Source organism: Schistocerca cancellata, chromosome 4, assembly GCF_023864275.1.
Source record: "Schistocerca cancellata isolate TAMUIC-IGC-003103 chromosome 4, iqSchCanc2.1, whole genome shotgun sequence".
Taxonomy (NCBI): Eukaryota; Metazoa; Arthropoda; class Insecta; order Orthoptera; family Acrididae; genus Schistocerca; species Schistocerca cancellata.
This window is the reverse complement of record NC_064629.1, coordinates 228431998-228448603: the sequence shown is the minus strand read 5'-3', so window position 1 is coordinate 228448603 and position 16606 is coordinate 228431998. Positions and strand designations below refer to the sequence as shown.

Genomic DNA, 16606 nt, shown 5'->3' with positions numbered 1-16606 from the left:
TGCGATCAGTAATGATTCAGATTTCGAGGTAGAATGGGATAGGAATGATGATGGAAATAGGATCACATTTGAGGAAGTGGAAAAAATGGTCAATAGATTGCAGTGCAATAAAGCGGCTGGGGTGAATGAAATTAAGTCGGAACTCATCAAATACAGTGGAATGTCGGGTCTTAAATAGCTACACAGAATAATTGAAATGGCTAAACATAGAAACAGAAAAGATTGTAACAACTACAGAGGCATCTCTTTAATCAGCGTTGTGGGTAAAATCTTCTCATGTATTGTTGAAAGGAAAGTGCGAGTATTAGTTGAGGACCAATTGGATGAAAATCAGTGTGGGTTTGGCCTCTTAGAGGTTGTCAGGACCAGATCTTTAGCTTACGGCAAATAATGGAGAAGTGTTATGAGTGGAACAGGGAATTGTATCTATGCTTTATAGATCTAGAAAAGGCATATGACCGGGTTCCTAGGAGGAAGTTATTGTCTGTTCTACAAGATTATGGAGTAGGAGGCAAACTTTTGTAAGCAATTAAAGGTCTTTACTGGGATAGTCAGGCAGCAGTTAGAGTTGACGGTAAATTGAGTTCATGGTTCAGAGTAGTCTCAGGGGTAAGACAAGGCTGCAACCTGTCTCCACTGTTGTTCATATTATTTATGGATCATATGTTGTAAACAATAGACTGGCTGGGTGAGATTAAGATATGTGAACACAAAATAAGCAGTCTTGCATATGCGGATGACTTAGTTGTGATGGCAGATCCGATTGAAAGTTTGCAAAGTAATATTTCAGAGCTAGATCAGAAATGTAAGGACTATGGTATGAAGATTAGCGTCAGTGGGAAAGAAATATAAACGGATTGAGTGCCAAGTAGGAGGAACAAAGTTAGAACAGGTGGACGGTTTCAAGTACTTAGGATGCATATTCTCACAGGATGGCAACATAGTGAAAGAACTGGAAGCGAGGTGTAGCAAAGCTAATGCAGTGAGCACTCAGCTACGATCTACTCTCTTCTGCAAGAAGGAAGTCAGTACTAAGTTATCTGTGCACCGTTCAATCTTTCGACCAACTTTGTTGTATGGGAGCGAAAGCTGGGTGGATTCAGGTTACCTTATCAACAAGGTTGAGGTTACAGATATGAAAGTAGCTAGGATGATTGCAGGTACTAGTAGATGGGAACAATGGCAGGAGGGTGTCCACAATGAGGAAATCAAAGAAAAACTGGGAATGAACTCTATAGACGTAGCAGTCTGGGCGAACAGGCTTAGATGGTGGGGTCATGTTACACGCATGGGAGAATCAAGGTTACCCAAGAGACTCATGGATTCAGCAGTAGAGGGTAGGAGGAGTCGGGGCAGACCGAGGAGAAGGTACCTGGATTCGGTTAAGAATGATTTTGAAGTAATAGGTTTAACATCAGAAGAGGCACCAATGTTAGCACTGAATAGGGGATCATGGGGGAACTGTATAAGGGGGGCTATGCTCCAGACTAAACGCTGGAAGGCATAATCAGTCTTAAATGATGATGATGATGATGATAATGATGATGATGATGAATCCCCATTTTTTATCACATATTCATGTAGTACATAAAGAAGTATGAATGTTTTAGTTGGACTTTTTTTTCGCTTTGTGATATATGGCACTGTAATAGTCACAAACATATGGCTCATAATTTTAGGCTAACAGTTGGTAACAGGTAGGTTTTATTAATTCGAATACAGAATGTAGGTACTTTAAAATATTTTATTTCGGTTGTTCCAATGTGATAAATGTGCCTTTGTGAACTTATTTCTGAGATCGCATGCTGTTGCAGCGTGATTACCTGTAAATACCACATTAATGCAATAAATGCTCAAAATGATGTCTGTCAACCTCAATGCATTTGGCAATACGTGCAACGACATTCCTCTCAACAACGAGTAGTTCACCTTCCGTAATATTCGCACATGCATTATCAATGCGCTGACGCATGTTTTCAGGCATTGTCCATGGATCACAATAGTAAATATCCTTCAACTTTCCCCACAAAAAGAAATCCGGGGACGCCATATCTGGTGAACATGCGGGCCATGGTATGGTGCTTCAACGACCAATCCACTTGTCATGAAATATGCTATTCAATACCGCTTCAACCGCACGTGATCTATGTGCTGGACATCCATCATGTTGGAAGTACATCACTATTCTGTCATGCAGTGAAAAATCTGGTAGTAACATCGGTAGAATATTACATAGGAAATCAGCATACATTGCACCATTTAGATTGCCATTGATAATATGGGGGCCAATCATCCTTCCTCCCATAACGCCACACCATACATTTACCCGCCAAGGTCGCTGATGTTCCACTCGTCGCCGCCATCATGGATTTTTGGTTGCCTAATAGTGCATATTATGTTGGTTTCGTTACCGCTGTTGGTGAATGACACTTCGTCACTAAATAGAACATGTGCAAAAAATATGTCATCGTCCTGTAATTTCTCTTGTGCCCAGTGGTAGAACTGTACACGACATTCAAAGTCGTCGCAATTCAATTCCTGGTGCATAGAAATATGGTACGTGTCCAATCGATGTTGATGTAACATTCTCAACACTGACGTTTTTGAGATTCCTCATTCTCGCGCAATTTGTCTGCTACTGATGTGCGGATTAGCTGCGACAGCAGCTAAAACATCTACTTGGGCATCATCATTTGTTGCAGGTCGTGGTTGACATTTCACATGTGGCTGAACACTTCCTGTTTTCTTAAATAACCTAACTATCGAGGGAACGGTCCAGACACTTGGATGTCGTCGTCCAGGATACTGAGCAGCATACGTAGCACATGCCCATTGGGAATTTTGATCACAATAGCTATACATTAACACGATATCTACCTTTTCCGCAATTGGTAAACGGTCCATTTTAACACGGGTAATGTATCAGGAAGCAAATCCCGTCCGCACTGACAGAATGTTACATGATACCACATACTTATACATTTGTGACTATTACAGTGCCATCTATCACAAAGCAAAAAAAAGTGGTCTAACTAAAACATTCATATTTCTTTACGTACTACACAAATATGTACTAAAAAAAATGGGGGATCCTAGTTTAAAAAATAGCAGTTGATATCCGTTTGACCTATGGCAGCGCCATCTAGCGGGCCAACCATAGTGCCATCTGGTTTCCCCCTTCAAGCTAGACAAGTTTCGTTCTTTGTAGTTTTTTCATTTGACGCTTACACACACACACACACTGAATAAACTTATCAGCCAAGAATCTTTTAATTAAACAATGGAAGGAATAAAGGTAACCACTCATTGTAGGTGAGACAATGAGTAACCCAAGATTGAACTTTCAGTTAAGCTTTCAGACAACAAACACTTGAGTTTATCCTTGTGCAGATAGGCGAAGTTGCGTAGGAGAGGTGTTGAAATAGGATGTGTGGGAGAAAGTGGGAGAACAGTATACACTGGAGGAAGAGGGATACCACATACACAAGGGTGTTGGTTAAATGGATAGATGGTCAGTGAATTGTTACCCTCACTCCATCCATTGTGTTTCACCCATAACTTTTGACTATTACACTGATTAATTCTCAAATTATGCATTCAGAACACCATTTGTCATGACTCTCAACATAATAATTTAATGGCAATGACATTTAAACTATTACGACAGTTAGATACCTGAGTAATCAAATCCCAGAAATATTCTTGAGCACACAAACACTTTTCCTTATAACGTAAGATATGTTAATTGTTTAACCCCCTCACTGCTACAGATGTGCTACTGCTGATTATCTGTGCTGGCCTTATGGCTCTGTGCTGAATGCTTTGGATGTAGTTTATGTGGTAAATGCTTTAGAATCTGTACATACACTCCGTACACTTCCTCTGTGCTCTAGGTGCATTTTAGCACAATAAATCATTCACAAATGATTCATAAGGGAAATGAAGTGCTTGTTGGAGCACTCTTTTGATGTAACTGAAAACATTTTGAACCTGATAATAAAATCACCTGATAAAGAGATGAATCTGTACAACTTTTTACTAACTGATGTTATGTTGTGTATTTACTTTTAGTTCAAAATAGATGTCATTGCCTATGAAGAACCAGGTCCATCTATTGCCGGCACACTACTACATCTGGAGAGATGCTTAAAACACTGAATCTTTAAGGTTTTGAATTGTTTATATGAGTGCAGTTTGTGTTATAAATCCTTTTATAAGTTCCACAACAACTTCTGCAATCAATTACCACGATCCCAGTTACATCTATCTACATTACTCGGCAATACTTCTTGCATATCACAAGTGAAAGAATTTGTACAATTTTCATTTTACTGACAACGTATGCCGTGTAATTACATCCTGTACAAAATAGATATAGCATAATCTAAAACATTAAGTCTGTTTCTTGTCAGCATACTTCCTCATTTGGAGACAGACTCCAAAGTGAGGGAACAGTTGTTTGGATACTTTTTACAATAATTAGTATGTATTTTCAATCCCTCCTTATGTCAGACAAGTTTCAAGATCAAATAATCAGGGTATTCAAATGCAATTCTTTTAGCCATATTAGAATAATTTTATAACATTGTTAGTGACACAAAGTGATTAATATATATAGCTCTTATTCAAGTGGTATACGACTCTTGCGCATATACGTCACGAACAGGTCAGGAACTTTTAAGCATTTGAATACTTGTTTCAATGTACAGTATGTATTTCAATGATGTTTTACAACACTAGGTAATTTTCAATATCAAAAATAATGGTAACTGAATACATTTTTCTACATTACATGGAAATAGTTTTAGTGAATTGTAAACAAGTGTAGCTATAAGACTTTTGTTTTACTGGCACAATGTATGTATTGTAATTACTAGGGGGACAAAAAATTCACAATCTGAGATAAATGTGAATGTAGATGTGAATCTGCCTCAAAGTGCAGAAATGGGAAATTGGCCTCTAAGTGCTGTTTTATAGCAAATTGTATCTAGATGAAATATTTTATCAGAGAGAGTGTGAAACAGCTTTATTTTCTGTGAAAACATGTCCAGTTTTTGGTTACTGGTATTGTATATTGTCTAAAGAAGCCCAGTTTCTAATTACAATGTGCATAAGAACAAGTTTGCAAAATAAAAAGTGTACCAACATGACATACCACTTATAGGCTATGTACCTTGTCAGTTCTATCTGTAGTGTTAAGTATGGGTCGCACCAATATAAATGCCCACAAAACATCACCATCAATATCGGTACTTAGCAGATTTTTATAATTAGCAGATTTGAAGGGAAAAGAAAAATAATGTCATGAAACACCTTAAATCAGCAGTGTGAAAAATGGTGCCGCTTTTCAACACAATCATTTGTCAAAAGCTTAAACATAGCCACAAGAAGAAAAGACGTGAAGATCATTTTAAAAACAACCTAACTTAAGTTTTCCAAAAGCAAACACTCCACTCACAAAGATCCCCAGTAACTATTTCCTTTTCTTAACAGCGAATTTCAAAGTACTATGTCACAGTATGCGCCTTCAGGCACATAATGTGACAACCTTTTGAACTTCCACTTATCATTTATGAACAAAAAATCAGATACAAATTTGGTCATGAAAGAAAGATGCAAATTTGGCCAAAAAGGAAAACTGCAAAACTGGGCAAAAAGGAAAGATGCATATTTGAAAAAAAAAAAAAAAAAAAAAGATAGATGCAAATTTTGCTACAAACATACGCAAATTTTCAGGTACCTGAGAATTATATTATGTACAGAATATAGAATGAACCATCTAACACCATGTCTGTCTGCCAGTGAACTACCTCTGAAAGAACTACGAATACTTTCTACACTCATTTTATTATTTCCATTTTTCTTTCTGATGAAGGTTTTGAACTGGCATTGATGAAGTTAAAAATAGCTTTTTATCTTGCCTTAACAAAAAGAAAAAATGCATCTCTCTCTCTCTCTCTCTCTCTCTCTCTCTCTCTCCCCCCCCCCCCCCCAAAAAAAAAAAAAAAAAAAAAGAATTTATTCAGAAGTCCAGATGATAGTTAAGTTTCTATATGCACTAAGTCTCTAAATAGATTGCAACACATAATGTTACTCTGCAAGTTTCCATTTGTATCTGGTTTCCTGGTCTATTTTCTTTTATGGAAAACAAGCATCTGTGAATCAGCGTATTTTTCTTTGAATGTTTACCCACAGTAACATTCAGAAATGCCTTCCTTAAGGGGATTCTCATTGTCAGAGCACCTCCCTCTACCAGCTTTTCTTTGTTCTGTTGCATGTTGTTTTACAGTTTACCTAAGAAATAAGAGAGAAAACTCAGTGTGCCATTTTTCACCCTGTAATAAACCCATGGGGAGCATGAGCATTTAAAATGCACAAATACAGAATGTGAAAAAAATGTTTCTTATATCATTTCAGCCTTACACACTGATACTGTTGAGGTCAGTACCTTGTCACAACAGAAAACTGCTTATATACTTCAATTGTAATCTACAATACATTGGGGTATCTTTATCCCCCACCCAATGTTTCTGTCAAGTTTCTCTGTTTCAATGATTTTGTTGTGTTTCATGAGCTCAAACATTCACACTTCTCTTATCGCAATACTTGAGAGCAATCATTTTGTCAGTTGACTAGCTTAGTTTCTCGTTTCAGTTTCCTCTGCAGTTCTGGCATGTTGCGTCTATTCTTACGAACAGTCCCCAATACGCGGTTGTTCCCTGGTTGTGAAGGCAGAGCAATAGGTCTGGGCTAGCATATCAGTTGCTGATATACAGAGTATTTCTCTGTCCAAATGTGGTCTCTCAACACTTAGGAGCCAGTTGCTTTGAAGAGTATTGGGCCTACAAAACCTGCCATTTACACCATTGTTTAAAGTGTTACTGGCACATGTGTATTTGACGTGGCACATGTGTAATTGACGTATCTTCAAGGATACTACAGACAATAAAAGGACCAAGCTTCAAGATTTATTTTTCATCATCACTATAGTTCTTTAATAAATTACAAATTTTAAAGTAATAACAGAAAATATAATTATCCTTCAAAAAGTTTGTGAGGGGAGTTACTGAGCAATTTCTTCCATTCAAGCTTCCAAATTTCTGGCTCACTGAACAAACGTGATACATCTGTAGCAGAATTAAAGGTAACTGCAAAACCTAATGAGTACACACTTGAAATTAAATCAATGTGATCATACTGGCTCATTCATTTGAGACAGCAGCTGTTACATTCACTAATGTTTTTATCAAAAGAATTCTAAAAATTGACAAAAGAAGACAGCAAAAGTCAAGGGACAGGTAGCAAGACGTCTGTACATTGTTCTCATACACAATGTGTCCAGTTTTCAAGCAACAGACAGCGCGTACATTGAGAAAATCACAACCTGACCAATACTCAGGCATAGTCTTTAAACACAAAGTTGTGGCAAGAGCTCTGGCTTGGTCTATGAAATGTTGAGTATTCACAAACTGAGTAAGTCAATAACATGTTTGTTCACATCTGGCCCTTATGCAAGCAGTTATGATTGATGGAGTTGTTGGATATCATCCTGAGGGATATCGTGCCAGATTCTGTCCAATTGCTGCATTAGATCATGAAAATCCCGAGATCGCTGGGAAGCCTTGCCCACAATGATTCAAATGTTCTCAATTGAGGAGAGATATGGTGACCTTGCTGACCATGGTATGGTTTGGCAAATATGAAAACAAGCAATAGAAACACCTGTTGTGTGTGGGCAGGCATTATGTTGCTGAAATGTAAGCCCAGACTGGCTGCCCATGAGGGGCAACAAAACATGGTGTAGAGTTTCATCGTACAATATGCGTTAGATGAGTATGTGCCAAGCAAGATCGTAAGAGATGGAAAGAGCCACCGTGGTACAACAACAGAGTTAGAAAACTGTTGCGGAAGCAAAGGGAACTTCACAGCAAACATAAACATAGCCAAAGCCTTGCAAACAAACAAAAATTACGCGAAGCGAAATGTAGTGTGAGGAGGGCTATGCGACAGGCATCCAATGAATTTGAAAGTAAAGTTCTATGTACTGACTTGGCAGAAAATCCTAAGAAATTTTGGTCTTTTGTCAAAGCGGTAGGTGGACCAAAACAAAATGTCCAGACACTCTGTGACCAAAACGGTACTGAAACAGAGGATGACAGACTAAAGGCCGAAATACTAAATGTCTTTTTCCAAAGCTGTTTCACAGAGGAAGACTGCACTGTAGTTCCTTCTCTAGATTGTTGCACAGATGAAAAAATGGTAGATATCAAAATAGAAGACAGAGGGATAGAGAAACAATTAAAATCGCTCAAAAGAGGAAAGGCTGCTGGACCTGATGGGATACCAGTTCAATTTTACACAGAGTACGCGAAGGAACTTGCCCCTCTTCTTGCAGCGGTGTACTGTAGGTCTCTAGAAGAACGTAGCATTCCAAAGGATTGGAAAAGGGCACAGTTCATCCCCATTTTCAAGAGGGGACGTCGAAAAAATGTGCAGAACTATATACCTATATCTCTAACGTCGATCAGTTGTTGAATTTTGGAACATGTATTATGTTCGGGCATAATGACTTTTCTGGAGACTAGAAACCTACTCTGTAGGAATCAGCATGGGTTTCGAAAAAGACGATCGTGTGAAACACAGCTCGTGCTATTCATCCATGAGACTCAGAGGGCCATAGCAACAGGTTCCCAGGTAGATGCCGTGTTTCTTGACTTCCGCAAGGCGTTCAATACAGTTCCCCACAGTCGTTTAATGAACAAAGTAAGGGCATATGGACTATCAGGACAATTGTGTGATTGCATTGAAGAGTTCCTAGAAAACAGAACGCAGCATGTCATTCTCAATGGAGAGAAGTCTTCCAAAGTAAGACTTATTTCAGGTGTGCAGCAGGGGAGTATTGTAGGACCGTTGCTATTCACAATGTACATAAATGACGTTATGGACGACATTGGAAGTTCACTGAGGCCTTTTGCGGATGATGCTGTGGTATATCGAAAGGTTGTGACAATGGAAAACTGTACTGAAATGCAGGAAGATCTGCAGCGAATTGACGCATGGTGCAGGGAATGGCAATTGAATCTCAATGTAGACAAGTGTAATGTGCTGCAAATATATAGAAAGAAAGATCCTTTATCATTTAGCTACAATATAGCAGGTCAGCAACTGGAAGAAGTTAATTCCATAAAATATCTGGGAGTATGCATTAGGAGTGATTTAAAATGGAATGATCATATCAAGTTGATTGTTAGTAAAGCAGATGCCAGACAGATTCATTGGAAGAATCCTAAGGAAATGCAATCCGAAAACAAAGGAAGTAGGTTACAGTACACTTGTTCGCCCACTGCTTGAATACTGCTCAGCAGTATGGAATCCGTACCAGATACGGTTGATAGAAGAGAGAGAGAGAGAGAGAGAGAGAGAGAGAGAGAGAGAGAGAGAGAGAGAGAGAGAGAGAATCCAACGGAGAGCAACATGCTTCGTTACAGGACCATTTAGTAATCGCAAAAGCGTTACGGAGATGATAGATAAACTCCAGCGGAAGACTCTGCAGGAGAGACGCTCAGTAGCTCGATACGGGCTTTTGTTGAAGTTTCGAGAACATACCTTCACCGAGGGGTCATGCAGTATATTGCTCCCTCCTAGGTATATCTCGCAAAGAGATTATGAGGATAAAATCAGAGAGATTAGAGCCCACACAGAAGCACACCGACAATCCTTCTTTTCACGAACAATACGAGACTGGAATAGAAGGGAGAACCGATAGAGGTACTCAAGGTACCCCCCGCCACACACCGTCAGGTGGCTTGTGGAGTATGGATGTAGATGTAGATGTAGACACACAGCTGTGATGTAAGGGTGCTTTCAGATGACAACCAAAGGAGTCCTGCTACAAAAAGAAATGGCAACCTAGACCATCACTCCTGGTTGCTGTATCATACGGTAAGCAACAGTCAGGTTGGTATCCCACCACTGTCTGGGTCATCTACACACACGTCTTCAGCCTGGAACCTCATTGACTGGAGCAGAGTTGTCTTCAGTGATGAGTCCCACCTTGAACTGATTTCTGATGACAAGCAAAGAGGTGTCTGGAATTGTTTTGGACTGCAGTGGGATACCAACCAGACTGCCACATCTGTCACACAGCCCTACAACCAGGAGTGATGGTCTGGAGTGTCATTTCATTTCATAGCAGGACCATTGGTTGTCATCCACGGCAACCTTACAGCACAGCGGTACACTGACAATATTCCATGCCTGTTTTGTTGCCGTTCATGCTAAGCCAACCCGGGCTTACATTTCAGCAATATAATGCCCAATCGTATGTGATTGGAGTATCTACTTCTTGCCTAACCCTAGTTGGCCAGAAAGGTCACCGGATCTCTTCCCAATAAAGAACATTTGGAGCATTTGGGCAGGGCCATCCAACCAGCTTGGGATTTTGATGATCTAATGTGCCAATTGGACAGAATTTGGCACAACATCCCACAACTATCAGTCAATGTTGAGCCAAATAACTGCTTGCATAAGGACCAGAGATGGAAAAATGCTTCACTGACTTGCTCAAATTGTGAAGCTCTTTCTCTTTAATTAATTTTTCTGAAATTGTAATCATTTGTTTATCTGTATATGTATGTCACATCTACTGTTTTCTGTCCCATTCAGATAATTCCTTTGTTGTGCATCCTTTTTTCTCAATGTATCAGATAATTTTAATGATATGAATATAATATAGGGAAACATTCCACGTGGGAAAAATATATCTAAAAACAAAGATGATGAGACTTACCAAACAAAAGCGCTGGCAGGTCGATAGACACACAAACAAACAAACAAACAAACAAACAAACAAACAAACAAACACAAACATACACACAAACATTTTGTGTGTGTGTGTGTGTGTGTGTGTGTGTGTGTGTGCGCGCGCGCGCGCGCGCGCGCGCGTCGACCTGCCAGCGCTTTTGTTTGGTAAGTCTCATCATCTTTGTTTTTAGATAATTTTAATTGTGTGTTAAGTTTTAATAATGACATTTTACAATTATACTCGTGGTTTCAATCGAAACCATCGTGTCGAAAAGCATTTTCAATTTATAGATTATGTATGTAGTGAATCTTTGAAAAAGGAACACATTACTGAATAACTGGTGGTCAAATTGTGAAAAATTCTTACATATAATTCAATTTTTAAATTATTGTGATGTTTATTCCATGAAATCAATAAAATTGACAACGAACAAAAAAGAAGATGGGAGCATAACTACGATCAACTGTCCAAAAATTGTCAAGGACTATATTAAAAACATGGTATTCACTGACAAAGCAGACATGTTTCAGGCAACATGTGCCATTGACTGCTAAAGCAGAGGATGGTAGACAGATTATTCTAGCACCTCACTCATGGCAGTACATAAAATTTAAATGTTCACAATAAACTTTCCAATCAGTTGCCCAAATTGTTACTGAAATCTTTCTTGTGTGAGGTAACTACAGGATTTATTGGGGCACATGTTTCACCCCCCCCCACCCCCCTCTGGGGAGGAGGAAGCCTGATAATTCAAAAAAATCACTTCCAGGCCTACATCTCAAAGGCAGTGCATACTGATAAAGCATAAAGCAGCACACATGCCTGAAGAGCACTTCACACTGTGCCTGTTGTAGGGGCAAGCACAATCCCAAACAATAAGGGTGTGTTGCATGCACAAAGTTCGATTATGTATGATGAAGGGAAGAGCGTTTTCAGCTGTACCAGAAGTAGTGCTTTCACTTTTGAGGACTGAACATGAAGAATTCTAAGGAATTTTTGTGCGACTGGAATGTATAACATGTGGATGATATAACTAAAAATTTTCATTTGCAATAAATAAAAATGTGACAGTTTTTATGCACAGGTCTACTAATGCTGATATCACGATGGTGGTTTAACACTGAAACCACCATTTTATGCCCTCATGACACATTAAATTTAAAAATAAATATATTTCAGTTTACCTGATGCAATTCCGTAAGAAAAGTTTAATTTCAACTGAGTTTTAAACATCAAAATAATTTGTGGTTAAAATGATAAAAATGCAAGGTCTGCAATCGATTTCAGATGTTCCAATTTTTGTTCCTGAAGATCCTTCAGTAATTCAAAAATAGAAGGTTTTAAAACAGTTAACTGTTCCAGTCTCCATACTTTCTATTTAATTCCGTCGAAAACTGTTGCAGCTGAAAGTGTGATAATGTATGCAGCTTCAGATAGTTTACAACTGTACAACCAATTTCATCATGTGCTCTATGCTTATAAACTTAACATGAAGTGCATCTTTATGTACAGAACAATGAATCCAATCTGTCTATCACTATAATTGTTTGCTCTTTCACCATCACTAAATCTTTAAATTCTTTCTGCACAATGTTGTAATGTCGCCCCATAACAAATTTGTGGTATCTGTCAATTAGTTATGTGCCTGCATAATAGATATTGGGAATTCGCATCATTCTCTCTTTCATTCCAATTCAGTTTTAAAGACTCACCATGACAGATCACTAGATTGCCTCTTTGTGCAAACAGTCACTGGACCTGTCAAGTTCCTCTATATCATGAACAAATAGCATAGGGTAAATAGCACTGACACCTCATCTCTGCCAAACTGAAGAATGTCGTGCCAACTGAAAAATGACACACCAAATGCTGGAAGAAAGTGTCACATTTTGCTGCTAAATGAAATGTTGCACTGTACCGAGTACTTCCAAGAAGGACTTAGCAAAGCCGAGACAGGCCGAACGTCGGTCCACATGCATGCAGCACATCATGCTCACATGCACTTTCGCATGATCTGGCTGCCTCTGGATTAGAGTGTTTCCACAGTTTCAATTATAAAACAGTCAGTGCCTATGAAACTTTTCAAATATTAGGGGAAACTTCAGAAGCTTCCATTCATGTACTAACATACCTATGTATGTATTGCAGTGTTCAAATAACGATGATGGATAGGTCATCATGATTTAAAGTGACTAAACTACTGTTATCAGTCCCTCTATTTACAAGAAAACGACTTAAAAAGATACAAAACGACATATGGAGAATTGAGAACTTCAGGGTCTGTGACAATGTCATTGTGGTTGATAATGTATGGAACAGTAGCTTCAGTCCTAAAGTTGAAAGTGAGATAAAACCCATGGAGCTATAACTGTAGCTGGACAGTAAGGTCATCATAGTACAACTAAAATGGGGTGAGGAAATGCAGACTTTAGAAATAGACAGTTAATGAGCTTAGAAAGTTAGAAAAATGAAACACTTACAGCAAAGTTTAAAAATGCAAAAACGATGTCAAGGGACAGAATAGCTTGAGGCCATTAGGGGCCAAAGACAACTCTAAGAACACAGACAAGAAGAGGCAGCTGGATGCCCTTGCATTAGTTTCCAACTGCATCCCTGCTAGTCTTGCCATTTTTCGGTGATTCATACACAGACTGGACTGTTGCTTGAGAAACAGCCTAGTAACACAGATGGGTAGTCATCTCTCAACTTACGGTTACTTTAATATCACTGACGTAAAAGAAACACCTTTTTAAAAACAAAATGTTTCTTAAGTGTAACTATTTGATGACACGGCAAAAATCACATCTTATTCTTATAAATGAACCAACAGTGTTTACAGTCACTAAAGGAAACAAAGCCAATGTTCCATTTTCAAAGGAACAACTTCGCATTAAATTTCATTACAGGCACATGGTCTTGTTAAAAGTGGACAAGCAATAAATTTTGGACAGAGAAGAGGCTTCACCGAGCACAATGAATATACTAACTGGGTACCTTTACACTGCATAATTTTCCATGTCCATTGTTGCTTATTTCCACAATTTAGGTAGAATAACGATACTATGCACACTGTTCTGTACCCGCATCCTCTCCCCAATCTTTAGTAAGTTTCGGAAGAACCTATCAGTGACTTCTGAGCCCTCAATTACAACAATTCTCAAAATCAATGTTTAAGTCTCAGAACACCTATTATGGCATTTAGTATAATCAGGATGGACAACATATTACTACAATTTAAGATCAATGCTGTATAACACTACACCAAATATTTTCTCATGTGCAGTAACCAACCTAGTCTACCAAGTCTTCACAGAAATATCTCAATATTATTGAGCAATCTATTCTTGCCCAATGATGTCATTACACAAACAAACAAGATGCATTTTTCCCTCTGCTGTAAGAAATACTGCTTACCTCCATCCTTAAGCCACTTTTTAGCATGTAGGTATGTTTCTAACATTCTTTCGTTGTATAACATGTAACCCATTGGTTCTGAAACAATGACATCAACTTTCTCTGTAAGAGATATTTCTTCCACCTTGCCTGCAATTACTACTATCTTTCCTTTCAAATTGTTTGCATTCACCAGGGTCTGAAACACATGGAGTAAATAGACAATAGCTAAAAAAATTATCAGATGAAAATATTAAGCATATCAATTTATGCCAGTCACCATTTACACATAACACTCATCAAAACATCATGTTAAAATGTAATTTCATGTCTACTTGAAAAAATATTAGATTCGCACATCATTCTTCAAAACTTATAAAGACTGAAACGTTTATAACAGAATGAAAAATTAATTTTTCAGCAATATTGAGCATGAATACACAATTTTCAGAAAACTGTATAGCAAACCACTGCCAGTTTCTTTTCTTGATAACAATGAACAAATCATTGTTCAGTATAAATGAGCTGACTGAGTTACCAGAGTCAGAGATAGGCGAAAAGGGGAGGGGAGGTACGATATGCAATGGTCACTTACCTCTGCATGGTGTGCCATTGTGCTTGCCTCAACTGCATAAACTTTTCTTGCTCCAGCTTGAATAGCAAAAAATGACAAAATTCCTGACCCCGCACCAACATCTAAGACAACTTTATCTTTGAAATCATCTAAATTTGCCAAAATTGCTCTTTGGTACGTGCTTGTCCTAATGTAATCTTGCATCATATTTTGTTGTTGGGATAAATATCCATAAAACTGTAAATGAAAAATTTGAACAATGAAAGTTAAACTCTAATTTCAGACCTTAAAATAATTTTTTGTTGCAGCTAAAAATTAAGAGCAGAAACACTAATGCTGGCTGAATGGTCACCAAAGAATCACAAGTTTTTTTTTTTTTTTTTTTTGTCTTTGTGAATGCAGCATCTAAATGATTAACCTAATAAACTGCACTGAAAGCAAATAATATTTTATTATGAATCGTAACAGGAATGAAAATTGAAGGAACCACAAAAGAACTGCAGGAACAGTATCTGCAATGAAACACCAATGATTAATCAGCAGCATTCATAATAGTGATCATGACAAATGCAACTGTCACAAACCAGACCTCTCCCCAAAATCTTAAGCTTCATGTAGCTAAGCTTATCCTGTCAGTTTCTTATTACCAACCCACCTTCCATTAGGTAACCTTCCAAGTCATTTCATTTCATAAGGTGAGAAGCAGTTATCAGTCTGATGATCAGGCTACATGCCCAGCCAATAGCAATTTCAGGTACTTCCAACTCCTATAGTTTCAATTAGCCATTCATTTGTCTCTCTGTACCTCCTCATCTCCATAATGCTCAACATAGGTAACTCCTTTGCATGTTGTACAATTCAGTTTTTGGATGGTTTACACATATTGCACCCCAGCAAGAAAAGTGACAAGTCGAAAAATTGCATCTTTACTTTATGCCATTGAGAATTGCCTCTGAAGAGGCCCTATGTGCACAAAAAATATAATGAAACTTACAGCCAACAAGACTTATTTGAAATGTAAAGGATGTTTATACTGTTTCAATATAAGTTTTATATAATTATTTCTTCAGGTTGAGTTTTCTCAGGTATCACATTTTTGAGTTGTGTCACAGTGCTTATCTGGCTGTAAAAAGGACACCAGCTTATCTGGCTGTAAAAAGGACACCAGCTTATCATGGTACTTGACAATTAGTTCAGTATAGTGAAGTTTCATACCAGTACTCCACAGTAAAGTGACAAACAGGAAGGGTAGGGAGTATGATAGCCACCAAAACAAGATTCTTAGTTACCTTCAACACCCAGCTCAACATCTGGTAACACCATGTGTATTTTTGTGAATAAAGGTACCACAAAGATCAACATAACCTAATTCTAAGCTACACCTAATCTGCAAGCTCCCTTTCCTATTCCATCTGCAAATGTTACGTGGAAAGGAAAACTATCAGTCAGCTCCTATACAAGAATGAAGTACTCTGATTTTCCATTCATGGTCATCTCAAATATTGTCTATGGATGACAGTAATATTCCACCTAGCCTCTTGAAACATGCACTCTGAAATTTTCGAGTAAACCTATTTGTGATACGCACCACCTCTCTGTAGTTTCTGCAACTGAAGTTTAATGATCACCTCTGACATTATTGCACATACTAAATGAACTTGTAATGAAATGTTCTGCTCTTCTTTGGATCTTTCATATCTCCTCTACTGATCTGACATGGTAAGGGTCCCCAATTGACGAGCAATGCCCAAGAACTGGTCAAATTAACTTTAAGCTACTCTTTCATGGGTTCATTATGTTTATTTACTATTCTCCCAATGAATCACAGCCTGGCA

The 16606-nt window shown here is 38.2% G+C and overlaps 1 protein-coding gene across 5 annotated transcripts in view; it reads right to left on the bottom strand.

Moving 5' to 3' along the window:
* Nucleotides 1-16606, bottom strand: part of LOC126183488 (histone-arginine methyltransferase CARMER) — a 106169-nt gene that overhangs the window by 65435 nt on the left and 24128 nt on the right. For all 5 annotated transcript variants that reach the window (XM_049925521.1, XM_049925516.1, XM_049925518.1 and 2 more), the window contains exons 4-5: nucleotides 14793-15008; nucleotides 14219-14396 (exon numbers count right to left, since the gene is read on the bottom strand). In XM_049925521.1, coding sequence (XP_049781478.1) covers nucleotides 14219-14396; nucleotides 14793-15008 — 394 coding nt within the window. The remainder of the gene's footprint in view (nucleotides 1-14218; nucleotides 14397-14792; nucleotides 15009-16606) is intronic.